Source organism: Pezoporus wallicus, unplaced genomic scaffold (assembly GCF_028554395.1).
Source record: "Pezoporus wallicus isolate ANWC-B61680 ecotype Strahan unplaced genomic scaffold, APGP_CSIRO_Pwel_v1 contig_3058, whole genome shotgun sequence".
In the NCBI taxonomy this organism is placed as follows: Eukaryota; Metazoa; Chordata; class Aves; order Psittaciformes; family Psittacidae; genus Pezoporus; species Pezoporus wallicus.
This window is the reverse complement of record NW_026641153.1, coordinates 4,993,448-5,019,874: the sequence shown is the minus strand read 5'-3', so window position 1 is coordinate 5,019,874 and position 26,427 is coordinate 4,993,448. Positions and strand designations below refer to the sequence as shown.

The 26,427-nt window shown below is 42.2% G+C and overlaps 1 protein-coding gene across 1 annotated transcript in view; it reads left to right on the top strand.

Moving 5' to 3' along the window:
- The window catches only part of ELAPOR2 (endosome-lysosome associated apoptosis and autophagy regulator family member 2), a 103,509-nt gene extending 77,893 nt beyond the window's left edge, over positions 1-25,616 (top strand). The window contains exons 10-22 of the mRNA XM_057422458.1: positions 97-225; positions 1,178-1,268; positions 2,640-2,742; positions 3,908-4,045; positions 4,318-4,581; positions 5,482-5,655; positions 7,088-7,277; positions 10,985-11,081; positions 14,806-14,907; positions 17,386-17,512; positions 18,161-18,339; positions 19,286-19,451; positions 23,546-25,616. Of these exons, the coding sequence (XP_057278441.1) occupies positions 97-225; positions 1,178-1,268; positions 2,640-2,742; positions 3,908-4,045; positions 4,318-4,581; positions 5,482-5,655; positions 7,088-7,277; positions 10,985-11,081; positions 14,806-14,907; positions 17,386-17,512; positions 18,161-18,339; positions 19,286-19,451; positions 23,546-23,605 (1,820 nt within the window). The 3' untranslated portion in view covers positions 23,606-25,616. The remainder of the gene's footprint in view (positions 1-96; positions 226-1,177; positions 1,269-2,639; positions 2,743-3,907; positions 4,046-4,317; positions 4,582-5,481; positions 5,656-7,087; positions 7,278-10,984; positions 11,082-14,805; positions 14,908-17,385; positions 17,513-18,160; positions 18,340-19,285; positions 19,452-23,545) is intronic.
- The last annotated feature ends 811 nt before the right edge of the window (positions 25,617-26,427 follow it).

Sequence of the window (26,427 nt, the reverse complement as noted above, 5' to 3'; positions counted from 1 at the left end):
ACCAGAGGGTAAAGAAGTGATATCTGTGTTCTTTAAACATACTTTGAGATGTGCTTTGGCTGTGTGACTTTCTGTTTCTGACCCTTCGTCCTGTAGAGTGCAAAGCCTGCCCTGCTGGAACCGAACCAGCTCTTGGGTTTGAGTACAAGTGGTGGAACATCCTGCCAGGCAACATGAAGACATCTTGCTTTAATGTTGGCAACTCAAAGTGCGATGGGATGAATGGTGAGCCAAACGCCCTGTGTTGTTATGTGCCTTTCTCCTGCGCTGATTGTGTTGCAGTGGAGCACCCATCAAAATGAGTGTGCTTTTTGCTGTGCAAGTCACAGAACACAGTTGCCCCCCATTTCTCTAATTGCACCAAGCTTAAAACTTCCCTTAGGAAGCAATGTCCCATTATCACAAAGAAACAAAAAAATCTCTTGAATACCAGAAGAGGGCAGAAGCTGCAGCATATATGAAGTCCCCTCAGCTAAGGACCTACCCTACTATAGACTTTGATACATCTAAATATCCCCATTGTAAAAGCCTCACAGATATATGACTTCTCTCTAGTTTATCTCCTTTTATGCTTTTTGATAACTGTGCCCATTGAAGTCATACATGATTCTTTTGGAAAACTTGATTAAAGTCCGTGGTTATTTTGTTCAGCTCTCAAAGCTTTCTCTCTGCATATGTGCTAAAATAGCAGCAGAGAGCAGTCACTGCTCACTGGTGAGAAGAATCCCATTCAGGACTTCTCTGAAGGATTTTCCTTAGGCTGATCCGCCTTCTCAGTCTGTTGTAGCTCAAGCTTTCCATTATGCATGTTGAGTAGAGGAGCACTGCAGTATATGCTTAATGTTTAACACATAGATTCATTGATTCATCTGTTTTAAGGCTGGAAGAGATCAGATGGATCATCCCCTTTGAGCTGCACAGCATGGGTCAGGGAATTTCAATTGCTTTGCTGATTTCAAGGTGATAGTTGCCTATAAAATCAGCAATTCATACAATTGCTAAAACTTTTCATTCAAAAGCATTATTATATTGCATTATAGTTTATACCAGGCATCTTTAAAATGTACTAAAGTACTGAATTGCTTAAAAAAGTATGGTAACAGAGAATTTTTTTTTCCATATGAGCCAGAAACCTTCCATTTCTTGATTATTTTTTCTTTTCTTATGTCCTGTGAAGGTTGGGAGGTGGCTGGTGATCACATCCAGAGTGGGGCAGGAGGCTCTGACAATGACTATCTTATCTTGAACCTGCACATCCCAGGATTTAAGTAAGGAACAGGATTTTTGGTTTTCATCCATTTCTCATTTATCTCTGTCTCTTGAACCTATTTCACATTACCCCTGGAATGTACCGAGTTTTCCATTCTGGAGTGCAATGATGTCCTGAGTGAGAAGCAAGAGGAAACTTGGATTTTATTCCTGTGTCCCTTGGTTTTAGCAGTGTTTGCTTCAGTCTGAGATGCCAGCCGGCTGGCTATCTGGAAACTAAGAAAAGATATTCCTATCCCTCTATTTCTACATTATCCCAAAGTAATCACGTAAACTTGGCATGAGGTGTACAATGGTGCCTGCCATGAAGGTATTCTACATAAACCCAAGTTGCCCTGCACTGTGGCTCTGGGCAGCCTGCACAGTTTGTGCTCCCCTTGGAGCCACTGAAGAGATGCAAGAAAACAGGACATCCCACCTCTCCTGCACCCTCAGGCAGGATGAACCAGCTGCTTGAGATGTTTGTGTGTCTTTGTCAAGAGTGAACTTAGACTCCTAGCTCAGACCAGGTGCCAAATGTTAAGACAGGTAAAGTATGGCAAAATGAACCTCACCCTTCCTTTGCCGAATCTCAGCTGAGGGGGGTTGTGACTTCTTACACTTAATGAGTAAACGCTGCTTTTTATGTTACAGTATAAACAAACTGCAGTTAAAATAAAAGAGAATTAAGAAACATATCTGCAGAGAAGCTCAGCATGTCTCAGTTTAGGTTTACTGTTTAGTGCTTTCAGGGGACCACCCTGAATACTTCTGGTTTGCATGAAACTCCTGGAAGTGTCTCCCACCAATGGAGAGCGGACAAGGGGGAATGGCTTTAAACTGACAGAAGGGAGATTCAGATGAAATATAGGGCAGAAGCTCTTCCCTGTGAGGGTGCTGAGGCACTGGCACAGGGTGCCCAGAGAAGCTGTGGCTGCCCCATCCGTGGCAGTGCTCAAGGCCAGGTTGGATGGGGCTTGGAGCAACCTGCTCTAGTGGAAGGTGTCCCTGCCCATGGCAGAGAGTTGGAACTGGATGAGCTTTAAGGTCCCTTCCAACCCAAACCGTTCTATGATTCCATGTTTCTATGAATTAAATGATGTAAATCCCTTAAACCATGTAATGCACTTAAGCAATAAGACCTTCTCCCAGTATGGTCAAATTTGGGTTTGGTTACATAGAGGGAACTGTACCATTAGGAATTCAGATACTTAAAAAATAACCCAGTGCAGAGTCACTGTGCAAAACTGCCCTCCGCAGTTCTGCAAGAGCAGGTTTTATGCGACAAGACTTTGATGGTTTCCTCACTGTATGAAAAGCAATTTGAAGGATTGACTGCAGCCTGTCTAGAGAGCACCTTGTAAATGCTTTGTTCCTTCTCTGTTAAACAGACCTCCAACATCAGTGACAGGAGCAACAGGGTCAGAACTAGGACGGATTACTTTCATTTTTGAGACCATCTGCTCAGCAGATTGTGTGCTGTACTTTATGGCGGTAAGTGAGAGCTCTCTCCATGACTGAGGACTGAGCCTGGTATTCCATGTCACTTTAATACCTCTACATAGGCGTGATTAGTTGTACTCAATTTATTATGATTAAGATAAAGCATGACATTAATTTAACATCTGTAGTGCCCTTGCAGGAAGGATTTAATGAGTGATCCAGTAAATTCCTCCACCATGTGAATTGTGAACCATTCCTGGTTATCTGTTTATCTTAAAAGAAATAATTGGACACCAAAGAGCCAAATTTTCCTCTTTTAAACCAACTGAAAGAATTCTCAGTGTCTCTTGTGCAGTCAAAATAGCTCTGGTAATAGAGTTGCAAGTCAAGATAAGGGGCAGAGGGATGCAAAACAGATAATTTGGATATTTAAACTTGATCCTGGGAATGACTTCAGGTATCAGACAGGCAAAGTGCCATTGTTTTTACTTTCCTCATCTGCTAATTGAAAGTCCAACAGCTGAGGATGGTAACTGGATCAGCAGTGGCTCTCCTGCCCCTTCCATTGCAAAAAGAAGCTGGTCCTTTTTTGTATGGAGTGGTACTTCAAAGGAATCTGTTATTAACTTAAAGAGAATTGAGGAAATGAGGTAGCCTTTACTGCTAAAGTAAAGGAATCTCTTTTAAAGGAAAAACATCTTTCACTGGAACATTTACCGCTGATGAAGAAATACAAACATAGATTGAACAGGTTTCTCTTGTGTAAATTTTGACACTGTCTTACTGCCTTCAGTTTTGTTTGCCGGGAGATACCAACAAAGTGCGTATCAGAAGACAGCAGAAACTACATTTTTTCTTTGAATTTTGGCCTTCCCTGTCTGTGCTCTGGTACCCACAACTTTTATACAGAAATAGAATTTCAAATCTGAAAGAACCACTGTGCTGAATCTGTCCTCTTAGCATTTATAACCTGCTATAGGATTTTGAACTTGACTGTAGTGTGAAGTGCAGCATCTTTTGGAAAAGACAACCATTCTCAATTGAAAAATCAGCAGTGGTGGAAAACAGAATAAACATGTTTTCTCTCCTTTATTAAATGTTAAATGTAATTGTAAAGTCCTTTAGATATATATTAATCTCTATGTTATAAACCACTGGTGTTTATTGTTGTATGACCACACTTTTTTTTTGGTTTAAATGTATGTCCATTTTATAGGATATTAATCGAAAAAATACCAATGTGGTGGAATCATGGGAAAGAAGTAAAGAGAAACAATCCTACACTCACATCATCTCCAAAAATGCTTCCTTCACGTTCACCTGGGCCTTTCAGAGAATAAACGAGGGCCAAGATGTAAGTGCTTCTTTATGTACAGGGCTTTTACAGCACAGCTTTCCTTGGACATTCACTGCCAGAGCTTTTGCCCTCCATTGAAGCTCACAGGCTTCTTGTAAGGGACAAGTGGCTGCCCTTGGGAGGCAGCTATGGATACACCATCCATGTTGAAAGACAGATGTATGCTTAGGTCAATCCCCGAATTGATGTGCTGGTGCGCAGAGCTGTGGCTAGCGTCCAAATGCAATGGCATGATGACACCAGTCTGGTCTCCTTGGCTCTTGTTCCAGAGCAGACAGTTCATCAATGACATGGCAAAGATCTACTCCATCACAGTGACCAATGCAGTGGATGGAGTCGCCTCCTCTTGCCGGGCCTGTGCGCTGGGCTCTGAGCAGTCTGGTTCATCCTGTGTGCCCTGCCCGCCGGGACACTACATCGAGAAGGAGACCAGCCAGTGCAAGGAGTGTCCGGCCAACACCTTCCTGTCCATCCACCAGGTCTACGGCAGGGAGGCCTGCATCCCATGTGGGCCTGGCAGCAAGAGCACCAAGGTATGGAAACCAGGTGTCTCTGAGTGATGGACAGGCAGGGTTTATTGGGATATAACACCCAAAGAGCCAGTTTTAGTGCTTTGCTGCAGGTATGTGCCTTGCGAGCATTGGAGTATAATTATAAGCAATGATCCCACTCTTCCAAATATGTCTTTAGTCTAATTTCTGCTTCTAAATATGCAATAAGAAGATAAAATGACTACATCGCCTCAAAACCTCTCATTTTAAGAAGCTGTACTGGGGACAGTGTAAGAACAGGGCAAACATACATTACTTCCACCCAAAACTGTCCCAGATTCCCGCTGTTTTAAACTAAAGGAACTTCCTCAGCTGGATGATTTTTCTATGCCTTTAGAAACCTTTAACATGTTCTTCATATATGAAATTGCCTTTAAGTCTAGGTAAACATTTATTGTGAGCAGCATCCTTTGGCAAGAAGCTGCACAGAGACTTGAATAACTGCTTCAATTTGTTTGTATTCTGCCTATCTTCAGCTAGGTTCATATTCTGTCCCTGTTTCTTGATCTATTTCTTGTGTTTTCTTTTCAAGATGCAAGTGTAACTGAGGCTGTGTCCTGTTCTATCTACAGGGCTTTAAGCTGGGACATTTGGAGTCTAAAAGTGTGCACAACAAGAAAAAGCAAGAAACTCTGCATTTTCTTGGTTAAGGCAGTGGAAAGCAGAAAGAACAGGCTTAGTCCTGAGATATCATTGCAAGGGACTGAAACAGGAATGGGAATTCTCTCAAGGGAAAGGGGAATTACAGGAACAGGATGAAGTTCCCCTCCATCCTTAACAAGGAAAGCAGTCCTGTCTGCCCCTGCTTGCTTTAACTCGCAAGTGAATGCTTTGCTGCTGGTCCATAACTGCTTTTTAATGAATGCTTCTCCTTTTCTGAAGGACCACTCTGCCTGCTTCAGCGACTGCCTAGTGTCATACATCAAGGATAATCAGAGCCTGAATTACAACTTCAGCAACCTCAGCCAGGTGGGCTCGTTGATGAGCGGACCCAGCTTCACCTCCCGAGGGACCAAGTTCTTCCACTTCTTTAACATCAGCCTGTGTGGGAATGAGGTGAGCTAAGCTGGTGTTGAGGGTTAACCAGTTTGCTGCCTATGCTGATGCTCTGTTGGATCACATTGCGACAGGACAAGAACTCCCCTATGGCTGAGCTGTCACCAACACTGTGCAGACACTTCCCTCTGGATCTTGCTTGGCAGGGCAAGAGGACTTTTGTGCAGCCAAGTGATTTTCCAGAACAGAAAGAAAAACCCTGTCACATCCCTACCTTTTCTTAGTTCTTGTGCTATTAAGTCACTTGGGTCACAACCCTGAGCTTTTTGTACTACCACCAACAACTCAAGTGAAGAGTCTGAATCTCTCAGTTTCCAACTTCTTTCCATATGTTTCCCTTGTGACTTGGCTGAAGATGCTTCTGTTAGAGGAGCCCCTGGTCACCACTGTTCTCTTCCAGTGGCCGAGATGCCCATTGCTGACTTTGATTACAGTCTTGCAAAATGCTGGAAAAATGTGTTTAGTCCATGAGCGCAAACAGTTTCTGCCCCAGAGTCAAGATTTTTCTGTCTGGGGCTTGGACTGTACCAGAGCACATTGTCACAAACATAAATTGAGGTTTCGAAGCAGTACAGTTGTATGTGTTGTCCCATGGAGGCCAGTGCATGTAGTTTACATTAATGTTCAGCCCTGTAAAGTTCTGAAGTCTCTTTCCCATGTACCAAAAGACTTGCCTGAGTTGAGGCAAATGAGTAGTCACATTTCTTTACAGTGTTCTGAATGCTTTTAGTCTTAAATGTGTGTTTAAGTGCTACCTGGGTTAGAGATGCTGACAACTAGATCCACGAAAGTACAGATATGCTTACTACTCTGTGGATCTGGTCTTCATTTTCCCAAACTGCTACGATGGTTCTACAGTACTACCGATGATATGAGGCCGTGAGTCCTTTGCATTTTGTCAGGAGAACTTAATCTAGTGATTTGTCTTTCATTGCTCTTGCTTCAAGATTGTGGCACTGGTCTTGACATGTGACAATAATGCAGCCTTGAAGGCTATATATCTGCTTAGGGATTTCACACATTTGTGCTTTGAAACTATTTCATCTGGATTAAAACCCAAATAAAGAGGTGTTCTACAGTGTGTTATTTAAAGGCAAGGGAAATATGGTTTTCCTTTGCAAGCCATTTTATTATGCTCTGCAAATAAACACCATGCTGTCAAGATAAACAAAGAGTGCTTCATAGCAGAGGTTTCTGATAAGACACATACCTGAGGTGACACCGTGTTTCTGAGTCTGTACAAGGCATTAATCAGAGCTTTCACAATGGCACAATTTATTATTGCAATTTTTCCCTCTCATGTTAGAAACATCAAGTTGTTCCTAAGGTGCAGGAATGAAGCTCATACAGTTTGCAGTCAGGAAGTTTGCAGTCTCTCCCAAACTTTTTCATGTCTTACCAACAACCAACAGCTCCCCCATTTTTTCCGCAGGGGAAGAAGACAGCTATTTGCACTGACAATATCACAGACGTTACTCTGAAGGACATGGTTGCAGAATCAGAAGACTTTTCCAATTTTGTGGGAGCTTTTGTCTGTCAGTCCACCATCATCCCATCGGACAGCAAGGGTTTCCGAACAGCCCTGGCTCTGCAGTCCAACAGCCTTGCTGACCAGTTCTTAGGTACATGGTTTATGTTCTACTCATTGTTAATCATGGATGTGCATGCATGTATTTAGGGCTGCAGTGTAAATCCTTCTCGGCTCAGTAGTGCTGCATTACCTTAGGGGAAAAGTGAAGGGGCAGCCCAGGATTCAGTCCCACTTTGCTCCTCAATTGGATCTGAACTTTTGGATTGCATTTTGCTGCTGCTTCAGTTCAGCTGGTGGCTGAAGGAGAGGAGTAAGGGCTGCCCCATTCTTTGTTTTCCATGCCTGTATTACTCACTCTTCCCTGTGTTTGGTCTGGTGGGTCCCACAGTGCATAGAATACCAGAACAAAAATCTGGAGAATGTAATTAAAAGGTACTGGTTTTCTTTCATGTTTCCTACCCACCTCATGCAGGGCAGGATCAATCACAGTGGTAACCACATAAGACCAAGCATTTCTGCCTGTGCCAAGACCCCACTCAGGCAATTCCAGAAGAAGCTGGTGCTGGAACATAATTAGCAAAGAGGGAGGGGGCTTAGGGCAGCATGGGGCCATGCACATCATTAAGTCTTGCATTGCTCCAGCTCACAAGTTCCCAGAGTCTGAGGCCAGATTAGACAATTAAGTCATTTAGTCTGCTCACCTATCCATTACAGGCACTGAGTGTTTGTACTTTCTCCCTGGCACTGATCCCAGAAACTCATGTTTGACAAAAGCACGTCTTTGGAAGAGCATTTTAAGTCTGCCAGATAGCAAAGCTTTGCCACAGTCATTGGTATTCTTTTCCACTTGTCAAACACCATCTCTGTATTTTGTTTTACAGTGGACTTGTTTCTTGTTTGAATTTGCCTGGCTTCAGTTTTCATCTCTTCCTTCTTGTTATTCTTTCTCCATTTCACACCCACATTTTCCTACTTAGGGAAAAATTTTGTGTACTAGAATCATCACACCCTCCCCAGTCTGCTCTTCTGATAAACTAAGTAGACCAAGTTCTTCTATGTCTCTTGCTATCATGTATTCCTCTCAAGCATCTGAGTAATTTTGGGGGCTCTTTCTGGAGCTTCTGTAACTTGCTGTTATATTTTAATGAAGCATGAGCATAAAATAGAATAGTATTCCAGTCTTTAATTCACTATAATGGTAGTAAAAATCACTTCTATATTTGTATTTACATGCAGGGGTAGCATCTCCAGAGTCATGGGATTTCATGGTGGCTTCTTGGCTCTGGTGTCTACTCTAGATCTTTCTTCAGTTACAGTTTCCAAGGGAAAATCTGTCTTCCTTAGGACTGGCCTTCATCCGTTGCTGTCCTGAAATACGTTTGGTTGGATTAGGATCATCTTATCAAGTGAACCAAGTTGCTTTGTATTTTGTTCCTGTTCTCCTTATTCTTTGTCTCATCTACACACTTTACCAACTGCGATTATATAGTTACTTGCAGATCCGTGATGATAATCTTACATTTTGAGACTCCAGTATCAATGCCTAGAGAAGCCTGGAGACACACTGTGTTTGATGACAATTTCCTATGGCCAGATAATTTTATAATTAGTTAAATAACCAAGTGTGCTTTTAATTGACATTACACTGCTAACTTTTTAATTAGAAACTCATGTGGTAATTAGTGAAATACTTGATAAATTTACATAGTTTTCTTTAGCAGCCAAATTCATCAGCACCCAAGGAATGCAATCAGATTTGCCCAAGAGCTGTTCTTCATAAATTCATGCTGACTGTCACCCATTATGTATCTATCATTAACTGAAGCCCACTTACCGTTACCATTAATTTGCCTCATCATGTTAGCCACATTGTAATTTGGCTCACCATATCCCCTCTCCATCTGTCTTCTGACATTTCACTATCATTAAAAGCTCTATCAAAGGTCATTTTTTAGGTATGGGTTTGGTGGTTCGTAAGCATACATACCAAGTAGATGCCATATCCTCTCCTGCTGCTGAGGGAATAAGATGTTCAGTCATTGTCTTGGAAAGCAAGGAGATAGTCCTATTTTTTTCCTAATACAGAGAAAAGCTGCCTTTTCTTTATCACAGTTGCTGCAGTTTAAAAAGGTTGAAATTTGCCTTTTCTATCCATCAGATGTACTTTTATTTCTAGTATTTGTAAAAAAGCTCCAAACTTATAATTTTTCTAATGCTGCCAAGCACAGGCTTTTCCCCAAAGTCTTTAGCATCCATTATCATTTTTCTGTCACTCATAACTTTAGATTTTATTTGATTCTCTATTCCCCCTCCATTAAGCTTGTGCCAGTGTTTTTATTTGAATTGCTCTTCTACCGCTGTTCTGATTCAAGGTGGACTCTCAGTCAAAGCTATCGTCATTCTTGAGAGAGTCATTGTGGCTTCTTACCTATATCATTAATATCCTCTGAAGAATGACATTTTTTTTTCCCCCACACTTGATTTTGCTTCTAGTGTTCTTATTTTTGAGAAGCTGCACTTTGAAACGCCATTTCTACATTACTGTATATTGGATGGGAATATACTCTCATTGCTTTTGTTGAATATAATAAGGTCCCTGGGAGCTATCATCTTTCAGTCTAGTGAGTAACTAATCTCTGTCTATTGTCTTGCAATCCAAATTTAAGTTTGATGTAATGCCTTTGATGGGAGGAAATCATAATCCTTGCTGACATCAGTGTATGTTTTCAGAGCAGAGGTCTCTCCACAATAACCTGAAATCTTTCTGCACATGCTCCTGATGGTTGCTGCAATACAGGTCATTTTGTTCTGTCTGTTGATGTGATGCCCTATAGGCTTTTCTCACCTACAAGCCCTCCTTATCACAATCTATGTGCTTTCAAAATCCCTGACTTGTCCTACTGCAGGTACTACTGTCTACTGCAAAGTGTCACCTTTGTTATATATATACTATGTTCACCTAAAAGGTTTATAACCAGACATAGATTTTCCAGATGTGTGAATTGTCCTTTCAAATTAATGCCAAAGTCAAGTTGAAGTCCTAAGAATTCAACTAGGCTCTCTGAAATGTTGCAAGATCAAGCAGAAAACTTCTTTGCTTCAGTTTTTTCCCTCTTCTGACTACTTTTTGGTTGCTACCTCTTATTCTTGTCATTCTAGGAATTTTTCACCTCACTAGAAGGGTGCATCCTGTCCCATTTATACAGTTCCCTCTTCTGAAATGTTGCAGTACACCTCCAGTATTTTCTGTCTTCTTTGGTTCATGGAGTTGGAGGGATCTCTAAGAACTTTTGTTACTTGAATTTTCCTCTTTTTCAGCTCTTCTCCAAAATCCATGCAGATCTGTGTAACATGTGCTGTCCCACACACCAGCCTGTTCATTCCAAAAAGTGCCACCAGGGCTTGGCTATGACTCCATCATCTTTCTGAACCTTGTCATTGCATCATTCAGTTTTTCTCCCATAATACTGCAGATTGCTCAGGGTGTTACATCCTTTCCCAACATAAATTACTTTGATTCTGTAATATTCCATAATAAGTTTAAACTCATACAAAAGAATAAAACTTTTTTTACACCAGTATAGTTTTATTCTTCTTTTATTATGTCTATATAAGGAAATCAGAATGTATGAGACAAACTGCAAAGTTTAATTCAAATAGAGAAAGCATAGAACATCATTAATGCTATTGAGACCCAAACCTTTTAGACTGAGAAAATATTCTATGTGAAACCCACAGGAATCTATTCTTAGGTTGTTCTTTTTGTTTTGGTTTGGTTTTCCCCTTCTCAAACTTCAGGAGCTACTGTTGAAACAACGCTGGAAAATATCAGCATCAAGACAGATATATTTCCTCCCTCTCCAAGCAAAATACCTGATGTGCATTTCTTTTACAAGTAGGTAAAAAATGCTGTTTATATCTTTCAAATATCTTCAGTTGTTTAAAGGAAACTGAGGGGAGATCTTTAATCCACCTTTAATCTTTATCACTTTAATCAGTATCGGGCTGATACCGATTGGCATGTTGAAGAACATCTTATGAAATCAGGAAACGCTCTTTACTCAAATCTAAATTACACTTAAATCTGTAGTGTTACGAGAGCTTTGGTTGATCCGGGTGCCACTTCCAGTGTCATGTTCCTTTCTGTAACTTATCATATGTGGCTTTGATAGGTTCACTTCGTGTTGCATATTTTCTTTCACATTCTTTTGTATTTACTTTGATATTACAAAAATGAGCTAAACAAGGTTTAAAACCTGCACAGTTACTAGTGTGCTTTTCCTATTCTTCATAAAAAGAATACCTCAGCTTGGGTAAGAAATGAAAGATTACTTCAGTTAAGATGTCTACATGCTGGTGTCTTCATGTGAAATGTATTTCGAAACTTGGATTCTGGAGCCCATGGGGCTATTCAGGTTATCTTGAGGCATATACCTATATTTGTTCTACTGATTCTCCCTCTAGATTTAGTTGGCTTTAGTGGTAGATATTAATTGGCTATAGTACTTTGGATAGAAACACTTCATACATATGTATATACATATAAATACACATATACAGATACTTAAATTATGTGCCTGATTCTGCAAACTAAACCACACACCAGTAACCCTACTTTGTGTATATTATGAACTTAGCTTACAATGTCTATCATGTTGGAATAAGGTCTTTTTTTTGAATCCCGTTTGCCTTGTGCTGTTTCAGGACAGAGTGGTTTTCAGATCACTGGTAAGGAAAGAGCCATCATGAGCTCTCCAGCAGAATAACACACCAACTATTGCACTTGTGATTCTCCTTTTTAATCATTGTACTCTGTTTTGTGGGCAGATTTGTTCCTTGGCTCAGCAGAATTCAAACTAGCTATTGGAACAGAGCTGTTCCCTGAGTACTGAGAGCACTCTGAGATTTAAATGAGTTGGTGAAACCTATCCTGCTCCTTTGTTATTCCTTTTTTTAACTTCTAGCTGACAAAGGCAAAAGTACTGTGCTAAACAGTATTTCTTTAGTTTCGGTTATATGAATGGACAGAGACCTATGAAAGAGGTATTTACTATAGTGGAAATGCATTACTGTCGTGGTTTAAACCCAGTCAGGTAACTCATTCACTCACTCCCCCCCTTCTTTCCCTCCCCCTACTCCCGGAGGGATGGAGAGGAGAATCGAAAAGAATGCAACTCCCATGGGTTGAGATGAGAACAGTTTAGTAACTAAGGTATAACACAAATCACTACTGCTACCACCAATGATAATAATGATAAAGGAAATAACAAGGGAAGAGAATACAACACCTCACCACCAGCTGACCGATAACTTGCCCCCCTCAGCCCGACCGATACCTCCTCCAACCCTGCAGTCTCTCAGCCCTTCCGGCTAACTCCCAGTTACCTCCTGGGCATGATGTGCTGTGGTATGGAATACCTCTTTGGTCAGTTTGGGTCAGGTGTCCTGTCTCTGCTTCCTCCCGGCTTCCCCTCCTCCCTGGCAGAGCATGAGGCTCACAAAGTCCTTGGCCAAACCAAAACATCGCTATCAGTTCTGTTCCCAGGCCGAAAGTCAAAACACTGCACTGCACCAGCTACCAAGAAGGAGAAACATGACTGCTACTGCTGAACCCAGGACATTATCCACCCCTTATTCCATACCATTCACGTCATGCTCAGATCCCACATTTTCAATATACCATCACTCTTATCTAAGTGCATGGACCAGTAGCTGTAAAGCTGCTGCGTCCATCTGGTCCATGATGCCAGGCTCCATCTCTTGTAACAGTCTTCCAGAGCAGGAGAGACTGTGTGCAGTGTTCACACTCATGAATAACCTGGGCAATAGTGTCCATTGCTAAGTCCACCCCTCGATCATGAGTCCATCTCTGTGTTGCATCTCTGCTCTGATGGCCTGAAGTGCCATGGGCCCACCAGGCTCAAAATAATTCACTGTCCCCTTTAGCAGTTTCTGCAGCTTGCTGCTGGGGACTCCATACAGCTGCCTTCCATCTCCAATGCTTCCAAAGCACTGGAAGGGCCCAGTGGACTAGATACTTGCCCATACTGTCCCACACACCCTGCCACTCATGACTGTCCAGCCTTGGAGAAAAACTCTTGGTCCCCCTACATTGTCGCCTAACCCCAGACAAGACCCAAACCTGACTCTGCTTAACTTTTGAGATCAGACAAAATGGTTGTGGGTAGAACACAGTCTGTGTGTGTGCCAACATGCTGATCCCCATCACAATCAGCAGGCAGGTCCCAAGGATACACAAAGGTCATTCAAAACCTTCAGAACTCTCAGTTGATGCTGCTGTGCTTGTCACTGGGGCTGGTGTAGCTGCTGTGCTTGCCGGCTCTCCCACCGCCAGCTTCTCTTTTCCTGAGTCCAGCTCTTCCTCCTCTGCCTTGCTGGGAAACGCTGCGTGGTCTCCTGCACCCTCCTGGGGCTCGGCAGGCGGCTTCCGGGGGATGCTCTCGGCCGTCGCGGGGCTCGGCTCTTCCGCGGGGCTGGGCTCCTCCGCCGCCTTCTACCCCTGCTCGGCAGCCGCCTCCTTCCTCTCCTCGACCGCCCCGACCTCCTCCACCGGCAGCCGTCCCCTCGCGGCCTCCGGCCCCGCTCCCGCCGCCGCTTGGTCCCCGGGGCCGCTCTCCCAGGCCACTTCGGCTGCCGCCGGCTCCCGGGGCCGCTCCCCCTCGGCTCCCCGCAGCCTCACGAAGATGGAGGCGAGGGCGAGGGCCAGGACGGTGAAGAGCAGCCGGACGGCCAGGTACAAGTCCACGGCCACGTCCGTCCCGCCCTGCTGCTGGAGCCCACCCGTATTACAAGCCATTGCCATAAAGCACAGTGAGACAAGAACCTTAGCCCAGGCCCCACACTTGATAAACACTAACACAGCAATACCGGCTCTAAGTAAGTTAAAACTGTCTGAAGCTGTGAGATCAAGAAGAACAACTCTAAGAGCCAATAAATCAGCATTGTGACGAATGACTATTAATCCGGTCAGATCTGTTGTTATCTCAACCCTTCGTGCCCCACGTTGGGCGCCAAAAAGAACTGTCGTGGTTTAAACCCAGTCAGGTAACTCGTTCACTCACTCCCCCCCTTCTTTCCCTCCCCCTACTCCCGGAGGGATGGAGAGGAGACTCGAAAAGAATGCAACTCCCATGGGTTGAGATAAGAACAGTTTAGTAACTAAGGTATAACACAAATCACTACTGCTACCACCAGTGATAATAATGATAAAGGAAATAACAAGGGAAGAGAATACAACACCTCACCACCAGCTGACCGATAACTTGCCCCCCCTCAGCCCGACCGATACCTCCTCCAACCCTGCAGTCTCTCAGCCCTTCCGGCTAACTCCCAGTTACATCCTGGGCATGACGTGCTGTGGTATGGAATACCTCTTTGGTCAGTTTGGGTCAGGTGTCCTGTCTCTGCTTCCTCCCAGCTTCCCCTCCTCCCTGGCAGAGCATGAGGCTCACAAAGTCCTTGGCCAAACCAAAACATCGCTATCAGTTCTGTTCCCAGGCCGAAAGTCAAAACACTGCACTGCACCAGCTGCCAAGGAGAAACATGACTGCTACTGCTGAACCCAGGACAATTACATTTCTCCTCTTGTTTGACATTAGGTCTTCAACAGTGACAACCTCATGTGAAAATGGCCGTGCAACTGTTGTGACAATGAGATGCAACCTCAACAAACCAGACCAAGGGGAGCTTTCTGTGCCCAGGTATTTAAGTATTTTTATATGAGCAGTGCCAAAAAGCCTTTTCTCCTCAGATAATCTTCAAAACTCATGAGTAACTTTATACTTCATAGGAATGAGTAGCACTATGTCCCTCATCAGCCATGCAGGAGGTCTCACTCATTTATGCTAGGTGAAAGACATGTGTCCATCACCTCCCAGCAGACCAAATGCTTTGCATTGAGGCTGTGTGGTGAGAGAGGTTAGAGCTTAGGCAGGTTGTTCCAAGCTTAAAGCCAAAAGAAAATGTAGTGATGTTTTCTTGTCTTCCCTTCTCCTTTATTTCAGTTCCTGATTTTGAGCTTTGGTCTGCTGATTAGAGCTGCCTAGCTGCAGCTTTGAGAGGTGTTCTGCTTTCATCTACAGCAGTGGCTGTGGACAAAGTGATTTTCTTTTTAACCTGTCATAGGAACTATGAAATCTGCTGTTGCAAGACCTAACTCTGTCTATTTCAAGTTCCATATGTCTTGTCTTTCCAGTTTGTGTCCTGGACTCCTTGTACCAGTTGTGTTTAAGTTGCCTGACCTTTTTTTCCCCTTCACTTTGATAAAAGGGGCTACAAAAATCTTCTGCAAACCTGAAAAGTTGAGAGAAAAAACAGTAAAAGAAGTAATTCTGTTTCTCTTTAGCAATATTGTGATTCTTCAGAAGCTCCCCTCAGCTCTGCTCACCCTCCTCTTTGACAGTCAGGGTGCATTTTGGTCTGTCTGGATGTTACTATAAATCTGCTGATAGCACTCTTGCTCATTCCCCTTTCCAAATGTTAAGTCTTATTCCCAAAAGCTAAAAGTGTGAGAAGTGTGGGATCCTCTTTGATCCCTGTCTTGAGACAGGTGAACCATGCTCACCTGAATGAAGGCGAAGAGTCACCTACTTGTGATGGATGAGTGATTTAAGTTCCAACACCTTTGGAGATGCTTACTTCAGTTTCTTAGGGACCTGAGACACTACACTACAAATTATGCTGGACAACAAGCCACTGTCTATCAGCTGCCATGTGAAAATCCTCCAGGTGTCCTTCTAGTGTTATAGGTGAAACACAGTATGAGCTGTGATAACGCAATGGTACTGAGGAAGATTAACCTACCTTGCTTTTACAAGTGTAGTCATGGGCAGAAGCGGCACACAGATGACATGATGTACTTTATCGCAGTTCTTATTGACTTCTCCCTTCCTAGCCCCCTTTGATTAGCTCAGCAGTCAGACAGCTACTTTCAAACAGTGAGGTATGTGATACATGTCAAATAGTACTGCCTGTAAATCCTTGATCCTCCAGACATAGTGTTTAGTATCACATGAAGTTATACTATAAGATGAAAGTAGTTGAGGGGAAGCGCCTGTCAGTGCTTTTATTGTGTACATTGAAAGACTGTTCCATAATCCAGAGAGGACAGTTGCCAGTTATTCAAATCAGGATAAGACAGAATGAGCTTTTAGGGCTGTGGATTTTTCAGTCATAGAATCCCAGACTGCTTTGGGTTGGAAAGGACCTTAAAGCTCATCCAGTTCCAACCCCTGCCATGGGCAGTGACACCTTCCACTAGAGCAGGTTGCTCCAAGCCCCATCCAACCTGGCCTTGAACACTGCCAGGGATGGGGCAGCCACAGCTTCTCTGGGCACCCTGTGCCAGTGCCTCAGCACCCTCACAGGGAAGAACTTCTTCCTAATATCTCATCTAAATCTCCCCTCTTTCAGTTTGAAGCCATTCCTCAGTCCTTCCAATCAGGATAACAGATTTCCAGATGATATAGAAAAATCCATTTTTCTGTATGAATATGTTCCACATTTACATGACCTAGATTCTTGCATGGGCTTCTGGGCAATGCTGCTGCTAGACTGATGAAATTGTCAGTAACAAAAACTGCATGAATGTCCTGCCATTGCCAGTTCAACTTCCTTCTGCAGGCTGAATACAAAATAGGGTCATTAGTCTTCTTTAGACTGGAGAAGCTGTTATCTCTTCATTAACTGGTGAACATCCTTCCAGTAATTAACCATGACAGGACAAGTCCATTCCATATGGATGAAATCACCCAGACATCATTAGAACAACAACAGGAACCAGGCAGCAGCATTCGTATTGAACAGTCACCCAGTGCAGGAGAACAACAACAGAGGCATGTGCCAGGCTAGCCTGTGCTGGTAGAATGCTGGAATACTTCTGCTGATCTCCAAGGCTTGTTTCTTTCTCTTCTCTTCATCGCAGGTGTGTGAGTAGCACTTGCTGCCAGGAACTGAGCTGTTATTTTAGACCTTTGACAGCTGAACATCTGTTTTCACTTGAGAAAGCATTTTATAAACTGGGAAAAATAATTTCCCCATTTTTTTCTATCTGCTGACTTGATAGATGTTTACCCATTTGTTGTATTTAGTATTAACAGCCTTCAGCAGTAGAATGTGGAGTGAGGATGCAAGCCCCAGAGTGTTTCGTAAGTGTTAACTAAGCTTTGCTCTCCTCCTAGCTCATGCCCTGCGGGCACCTGTGATGGATGCACTTTCTACTTCATATGGGAAAGTGCAGAAGCTTGCCCTCTCTGCACGGAGCAAGACTACCATGAGATTGAGGGAGCCTGCAAGAAAGGACTTCAGGTACAGGGCCCATGTCTCTTAAGTCAGATGGGTTCCTTTGGGTATAACTTGGACTCTTGAAGTTTGATATGCAAATCTATATGAAAGTGCAGGTAGAGTTGGGAAACTTCAGTGCAGGCTCTGAGCTGGCTGGGTGCAAGTCTTATTGCTGTGTTGAGACTCAGGGATATTTGTGCCAATGGCATTGTGTTTTCTGCAGCAGAGCTGACTTGTGCTGACCAGCTATGTGGGCAGGAATGTGGACTCTATATGCATGCAGGCAAGTTATTTGTGAAGGATGGAGTACCCAAAGGACTTCAGTCCTCTTCTCTAGACAAAGTTCTTTCACAGGTTCAGAACTGTCCTGTTGATCAACAGCTCCAGTGTGGGCACAAGGGCACAACACATTCACAGTCGCTGTCTAACCCATATGGTGCCAGGTGAAGAGCGATATGGAAGAGAAAATCCTTTGGCTATGCCTGAACCTGCAGGCACAAGCAAGGGGACAATTGAGTACACAATATGACTCCCCTTAGAGTCTGAAAATCTGAAGTAGTTGTTGAAAAGATGTCTAACCTTTCTACTTCAAAACAGCTTGTTTTCTTCAGCTCTAAACAGTTCTGCCTTTTTCTACAAGTAGCTCACGTTTTGGTGTTTTCTGTTTGAAAGGAAACCTTGTATGTATGGAATGAGCCAAAGCACTGCATTAAAGGAGTTCCCTTGCCAGAAAAAAGGACAAGCACTTGTGAAACAGTGGATTTTTGGCTGAAAGTTGGAGCCGGTGTTGGTGCTTTCACAGCTGTTCTGCTCATAGCCTTGACCTGCTATTTTTGGAAGAAGAACCAAAAGTACGTGCTGCAAATTATGTTCCATACAAAAGTAAATTAAAAGCTTGATGTAGTGAACATCAAGAAATGAAGACATTTCATGAGTTTGACCTTATAACAATGTTGGTGAGAAATGCCAATATTTGGTGTGTTTATCCAACAGTGGCTATCAGAAACACTGGTCAGGAAAATATTAGGAAGTCCACAGTAATTTGTTAGGGCATTTCTGTCTTTTTGACCCCTATTGCTTATAGGTCCCGAAGCAACACAGCTTTCTCAAAATCTGAAGACCAAAAGGGTATCTCTTCAGTTTAATTAGTTCCTTTTCAGCTGGGTTAAAATAAGGTTCTTGAATGTATATTGCTTAGGTCTGTTTTGGCAGGGTGCATCTGGTACACACCCAAAAGATTCCTGCTTCTCAGACTGAATGTACTCCTCATCCCCATTGTCCTCTGCTTCCCATATCTCATGTCATAAGCTACTAAAATGTGATTCCACCACCATCAGATTTCATTGCCCCTTAACACCACCAGCTTCACCAAACCCAGACTCCAGTATCATAGCCCCAACACCTTGCTGCTTCCTGCCACACTGTTACACATCTCTCCTCTCCCATATAGCCTTCTTGGAAAGGAGTGTGATGTAGATTCTGAAGTCAGACCTGCTATTGCCTCAAAAAGAAGTCAGGTCACATTTCTTCATGCAGGAAAACCTTTAGACCTACTTGTGGTCTCTTGGGAAAACATGGCTTTTTCATAAGGATATAGGACTAATGTGGAGAGCAGGAGCTTGATGTATGGTTAATACTATTTTGGTTACATGTTTGTAATGATTGAAAAGTAACTAATTTCCCATAAATACATCTGAAGTAACTATGTGGAAGGACTGCAGATAATCTAAATTATGAAATCATTGTACATGGGACATTTGTAAAAAAATCTGTGCCTGTCTGGCTTTATGTCTTCAGGCTGGAGTATAAATATTCAAAATTAGTGATGACAGCGAACTCAAAAGAGTGTGAGCTGCCAGCTGCTGACAGCTGTGCTATAATGGAAGGAGAAGATAATGAAGAAGAAATAGTATATTCAAATAAGCAGTCACTGCTGGGGAAGCTCAAGTCCCTGGCAACAAAGGTGAGTAGTAATTATTACCATTAATACTAAAAATAATTATTACCTTTATTTATGACTGGATGCAATGAGGCTGTGATGCTAATTTGCACACTGCTTTGTGCAGACTCCTACACCCAGTCCATACTCAATCTGCTGAAATCCACTGTATATTGCAGGGTATTGAGTAAATGCTCCCTCTTCTGCAGAGAGATTTTTGTAGCATTCCTTCTTCTTTGGGTGATGCCTAAAAAGAGCAGTTAATGGTGGTGTGGACCTCTCTGCCTATATTTGTACCAGCCACCTCCATTGCTGAGGCAAACACAGCTATTATAGAAAAGTAACACTGGGAACTTAGCCACCAGCCAGCTTCTTGCAGCTCACCTGGGCTGGCTTCATGGCTAACTTGAGAACCATAATCCAGAATACTATAGGATTCTACTGTTCGGAATACTATAGGATGAAGAGGAGGCATTGGCCACAGCCTGTTACCCAGTACAGCCAACTTCCCATTGCTGTACTGTAAACTTCCCATTTCACTGGGGAGCAACAGCAAAAAGCATTTTGTCCTGCAGCACATGAGATGTGGGTTGTTGCATGTCTGAATTCATAGCACAAAGGTCTTTGGTGTCCTTTGAGAACATTTTGGAGAGGAACAACAAAGGACCATTGTGATACATCCCATAAGCACTTTGGAATTTATTCCAAATGCCTTGCGGTATGGGAAAGGTAGTGTTATCTTTAATAGTGCAGCAGGGGGATCTGTTATGATCAGGATAAAGTTGGATAACGTTTTTCCTTTCAGTTTTGCTGAAATGAGTTGTTTCATAACGGAAGGTTTCTTAAAAGATTATGATAAAGGTTTATTTTAAAAAGTCACTCTCTTGTTTCTTCTCCAAATAATATTTCAGAATGTTAAATTTTGAGATTTTTTTCTTCTATTCAGTTTTTTTTTACCTTTCTGTGATTGAGTGCAACATAATTAAGCCCTTTGTGCCTCCCTTTTTTTTCTTTTCCCCCTGTTTTTTCTCTTCTCTTTGGAGAAGTTGCCATTACACAGCTAATATGTGGAACTTTCCCTTGACCCCAGCCTGACTTATTTGTCATGCAAAAATCAATATTGTTCCCTTTGGAAAGGGGAAGAAATTGAATATTCATTCCTAATTCAATACTGAGAATATAAAAAATGTAAATAAAAACAAATCACATCAGATTTTGTGGTGGTGTTGCAAAAAGTGGAGGTTGATTCCATTTGGAATCCTACAGGGACTGACTTTGAAACACTGATGATGTGTTTTTGACTGTGAAATGGCTTGGCTGGCTGTGGCTGAGTGTAATGACCAGCGCTGCTAGAGAAGGTCATGTTTTGCTGTACACCTGATAAGTGTAAAACCTTTGCTGACTCCATGTGCATGACCAACCGTGGGCTCCTTCCTGATTATAAGTATAGAGATGAAAGCATAGGAGAGTGTTGGAGTGAGCCCAGAGGAGGATACGAAGACGCTCTGAGGGCTGCAGCACCTCTGCTCTGGAGCCCGGCTAAGAGAACTGGGTTGGTTCAGCCTGGAGAAGAGAAGGCTCCTTAAAGGGAGACCTTAGAGCAGCTCCAGTGCCTAAAGGGGCTACAAGAAAGCTGGACAGGGGCTTTGGAGAAGGGTATGTAGCAACAGGCCAAGGGGAATGGCTTTAACCTGCCAGAGGGGAGATTGAGATGAGCTCTTAGGCAGAAGTCCTTCCCTGTGATGGTTCTTATTCTCTGGCACAGGGTGCCCAGAGAAGCTGTGGCTGCCCCATCCCTGGCAGTGTTCAAGGCCAGGTTGGACACAGGGGCTTGGAACAACCTGCTCTAGTGGAAGGTGTCCCTGCCCATGGCAGAGGGTGGAACTGGATGAGCTTTAAGGTCCCTTCCAATTGAAAGCAGTGATTCTCTAAGTGGGTTTTGATTGTTTGTTTGTTTGTTTTGGTGTGTGTGTATAGTTTTATTGTTTTGTTTTGGTTTCCCTCTTTAAGCTTTAGTGCTTTAGCTTTCAGACCACTTGAATGCCTATTTGGACTCAAAAAGAGCATTTTAACATTCCTATATCCATTTTTCAGGCTCCCTGAGTATTCTCCCCTGTTTAAACAAGCCTGTCAGATGTTTCTAAGATGGCTCCTTTTTTCCTGCTAGACAATCATAGCTGGCAAACTCAGCTTCCAGTACCTCATTAGCTTACTGAGCTCTGTGTCCTGTATCCCTCCAGATAACTCTAATGTTATATATATTTCTCCAAAACAAATGCTGTAAGCATCACTTTTAATTTATGCAAAAAAAAGAGGACATTCATCTCTTGCTGCATGTGCATGTAAAATAAGGAAAAAATATACAGAGGAAAACAAGGGAGAAAAAGAAGAGAAACATAAACTGAGAGATAAAGAAAAGTTTGAAGTATTCTAGCTATATGTTCAAGCTTCAGGCAATGGCATTTCTCTGAAGCAAAATGTCTCATGAAGCTATTAGTGGGTTTGGGTACCCTGGGAATTTAGGGCTTGGGCTGTAATATGGAAAGCAATTACTCTTTTTTTTAATGAGAATGTAGAAGTTAAAGAATTATGAAACTGCTTCAGATTGAGGTTGTTCTGGTTCCATCTGTTGTCTGCAGCATAACAATACCAGGTCCTTTGGAACAAAAAAATCCTACTTTTCTGCAGGATAGCATTAGGACATTTTTCTTCCCTGCTCTTTCTCATGTCTGTGCTAGGCTATCCTGATCTAAGTGAGATGGCTTTAAACAAGAGATCATGAGATTAGTTTAACATAGTTTCCAAACTGTTTGTGTAAATCAACAGGTATGAAAGGTACACGAAGCAAGAACCAGCATTTTCTAGTGAGTGGTTTTATTAGGGCTCCTTAATTTTTTGCTTTTACATAGACCATTGGGTTATTCACATGCAGTAACCTGTACGTCCACACTTCTCACCCTGAGGCCTGGTGGCAAGATGTCCTAGGCTGTCACCCTGCAGATGAAAAGAAAAACAGATGAAAGAAAACTCAACCCTCCAGCCCTGACTTTTAAGGAGTCAGAGGATTTGTAGAGTCTTTTTGTCCTGTGGATTTCCCAGAGAAGTTGTGATGGTGTCGTGGTTTAAGACCAGTCAGCAACAAGAACCACTCAGCCGCTCGCTCACCCCCCCCCTCCCCACTTCCTCGCCCCGCTCCCAGAGGGATGGGGAGGAGAATAGAAAGAATCTAACTCCCACGGGTTGAGATAAGAACAGTCCAGTAACTAAGTTGTAACAGAAGCCACTGCTGCTACCACCAGTAGTAATAATGATAAGGGAAATAACAAGGGAAGAGAATACAACATCTCATCACCAGCTGACCGATACCCAGCCCGACTGATCAGTGATCTAGCCCTTCCGGGTCACTGCCCCCAGTTTATATACTGGGCATGACGTGCTGCGGCATGGAATACCTCTTTGGCTAGTTTGGGTCAGGTGTCCTGTCTGTGCTTCATCACAGCTTCCCCTCCTCCCTGGCAGTGAATGAGACTCACAAAGTCCTTGGTCAGAGTAAACATTACTGAACAGCAACTAAAAACATCAGTGTTATCAGCACTGTTCCCAGTCTGAAAGTCAAGAACACAGCACTGCACCAGCTACTAAGAAGGAGAAAAATGACTGCTACTGCTGAACCCAGGACAGATGGGAATCCAGGAGTGAGGCAGTGGTGATCACATTCGCCGACTTTCCCTCAAATATTATATTTATTATAGGAAACACTTTAACACCTTAAATGATAACCATAGATATGATTACCTTGCAATTGCCTACCTCTTACTACCTGTCTTATACTAAGAGTATGAAATGCAAACTTGCCCTGTACTCTCTCAAGTAAGTACTATGAACAATATATATGGCACGTTTTAATTACTTCTGCAAATTCTTACAGAATTAATAGTGTTATTAAATAACAAAGAATCAAACTGTTAACTTAATGACCAGGGCAGAAATAAACCAAAGTGTTTGGCAAAGGCTGCTCTGGAGATATTAAGAGAAGGAATGACTACAGTAACTGTTGGATGTGATTGGATGTGAATTTGAGGAATCCCACTTGATGAGAAATGTCTTTTCCATTGCAGGAGAAGGAAGATCATTTTGAATCCGTTCAGCTGAAATCTTCAAGGTCCCAGAATATATGAAGAATTAATGCTGCCTTCAAAGAAACAAACCTAATATCTATTTTTACAGGACCATATTTTAAACATATTCTGGCACACATTGTAGTGGTGATCTTGGTGAGAAATGCTTGGCCATTTAGGTGGAAAGAAGACAGGAAGCAAACCAGAAAATTGGATTGCCTTACCATGTGATCAAGTACCTTGCCAAAAAAGAAAGCAGACGCTTGGATTCCATACTGGGAATGAAATTCAACTCAGGAAGAGATATACATACTGCAAATAACATGCGTTTTTTGCATTCACCTGGGCATTGCTCAGACATGCCATATGATTTGTAGGTACCTTCCATTTCCTATCACTCCTTCTACACATATTCATAAGACACGATTTTCAGAGAGGCCTGAAACCTCTTGCAGAGGTAATGTATTGTCCTTTAGTAACATAACTGTGAGTCTCTCTTAAAATCAGAATTGTGAATGATACTCAGAACGAGCATCAGGTGAGTTTTGAACTTTGGAAAGTACTTTTGATTTTAGCACTTTGGAGAGCTGGATGGTCTATATTGGCCTCAAATACAAGAGACATGGTGTTGCACGTGCAAGTTGAACCCGTTCTGATGCCTAAGTCATGGCCATCAGGGTTAGGGTAAAACCTGGTGCTGTTAGATTTAAATGTACTAATTGTTATAGTATGAATTGTAGTTCTGGTCCCATGAGTTTATAGGCAGAAGCAGGCTCAAACTCTATAAAGAAGTAAAGCGATACCTACAGTGCAAATTGCACTTGCTCCTCTCTATGGAAGCTTGTCCTTTCAAGAGAGGTCATTGGCAGTTTCAGTACTCTCCCTTGGGCTGCCAATATATCACCTTTCCCTGTGTTGCAAACCAATGAAGCCTGAACTCTGGAGTTAAGACAGGAATCTCTAATTCTGGAAATCAGGGATTAGCTTTGTCAGATGGGAGGCTTACTAGAAACACTCAGCCACCTTTGTTCCTGGACTGATGAGGACAGATGCCCAGCAGAGCTGAGCGTGGGTTAGGTAATTGCGCAGGTCAGCATCTAAATGCTTTCTGCTGTTGAAGCAAGTACCTACTTTGGAAGAAGGGCACAAAATGGTGCCTAGAAAAGCTGAAGCTAGGTAGATGTTTTCATAAAATCAGCCACATTGTAAGCATGAGATCTTCATAATATCCACTGTAATAATTTCCTGAAATTCCCATTGAGGTTGAACTCAAAGGAATCTGAAACTTAGGCAAAAAATACTTGAGTAAAATTATGCAAGACTTGTATACAGCCAGGAGAAAATGTGCAACGGGTCTTGTATTGACCTCTGGTCAGACTCACATTTCCATTATAGCAAAATGATGTGAATTATGGAATGCATCAAAACCAGAAAAGACACATAGGCAGAAGTGGTCTTTTTACTCTAAGGAATATAGATTTTTGATTTTATATGACTGAGCTAGTTCTATCAATAAAAGAGGGCCCGCTTTTAAATAAAATTTAAATTAAACTGATTTTTCTGCACTCTAAATATAATACTGTAGATGTGGACAAAAAAATTATGAAGTTTAGATTTTTTTTTTCTTTTTTCCTTAGGTAAAATTCAGCTCAATTATTTTGTATCTCCACTCAAAGAGCACAGGTTTTACTCTTTTGATGGGAGATACTTCAGGCATCTTAATTGAAGTGGTGTACATTTTTTGTTGTTCTTGAAAAGGCACTTCACTTTCCCAAGAAAAATTTTTATGGGGTATTGTTGAATGTATATTAAATACACATTCCTTTTTGTATATTTTGTACCATTGCACACTTATTATTGTACATTGTATTTGTTGTCATGATGTCATTTATATATGGTTGTCAAAGATGATATGCTCACAGAGTTAATGGTTGTGGCTTTGGGATGTCACATCTTGGATCTTTTATGAAGAGGGGTTTTATGTTGTTGATTTTTATTCAACTAGTGTGCTGTAGCATCAAAGATATATATCTGATGGGCATTCATAAAATAAAGTGGGAATATATTTGAAGCTGTGGACTTGAGCTGTTTGGTGGAACTGCAACATTTCCTTAAATATTGCAGCATTTCACTCCCATCAAATTATGCTTTATTTTTTTCCTTCTCTCTCTGTACTTTTTCCAAGCCATGGTTACAGTTGATTCTCCAAAACATCATTTCTTCTCTCATCACGGAGCCCATATCTCTGTAATGTCAAAATGCCTTAATGTTTATGAACTCCTCTATTTAATTTGACTTAATACCACATAGGGTTTGTTTGGTTCCCTTCTCTTTCCCTCTTATTTTCCAAATAAAGTAGAGAGTGGAAGTTTTTTGTCAGCTCTGACACTTTGCTCTATAACCCTTCTCAGCTCTGCTTCCAAATGGTTTGTTGTGTTACTGTTGACAATTCTTCCATGCAATCTAATAGCGTCTGTGGTGCAGTGCTAACATTGTGGATACAAACCAGTATGTAGACATTATTTAGCTCAAAATAAGAAAATTGCATTTTCCAGCAATTAAGCAATTTTAAACTGGCATATTTTAGCTGAAATCTGCTATTATTTTCTTTCTGTTAAAGATATAGCAGAGAGAGGAAGTTTCCATTTTCCCATAAGAGGCAAATTTTGGAAGCCTTTAACACTTCATTTAGAAATCAGCTGTCTGTGACCTCCAGTACTCTGCTAAAATATACTTACAGCAACCTCCCCCTTTTCTCCAACACAGAATCACATCAGAAACTGTTATTTGATGCCATAAAACAATGTGAATCAGTCTGTTATGTGTTCACTTGATTAAACAGAATGCATTTTATTGCTGCATTTGCATGCTTTTCTTTGAAA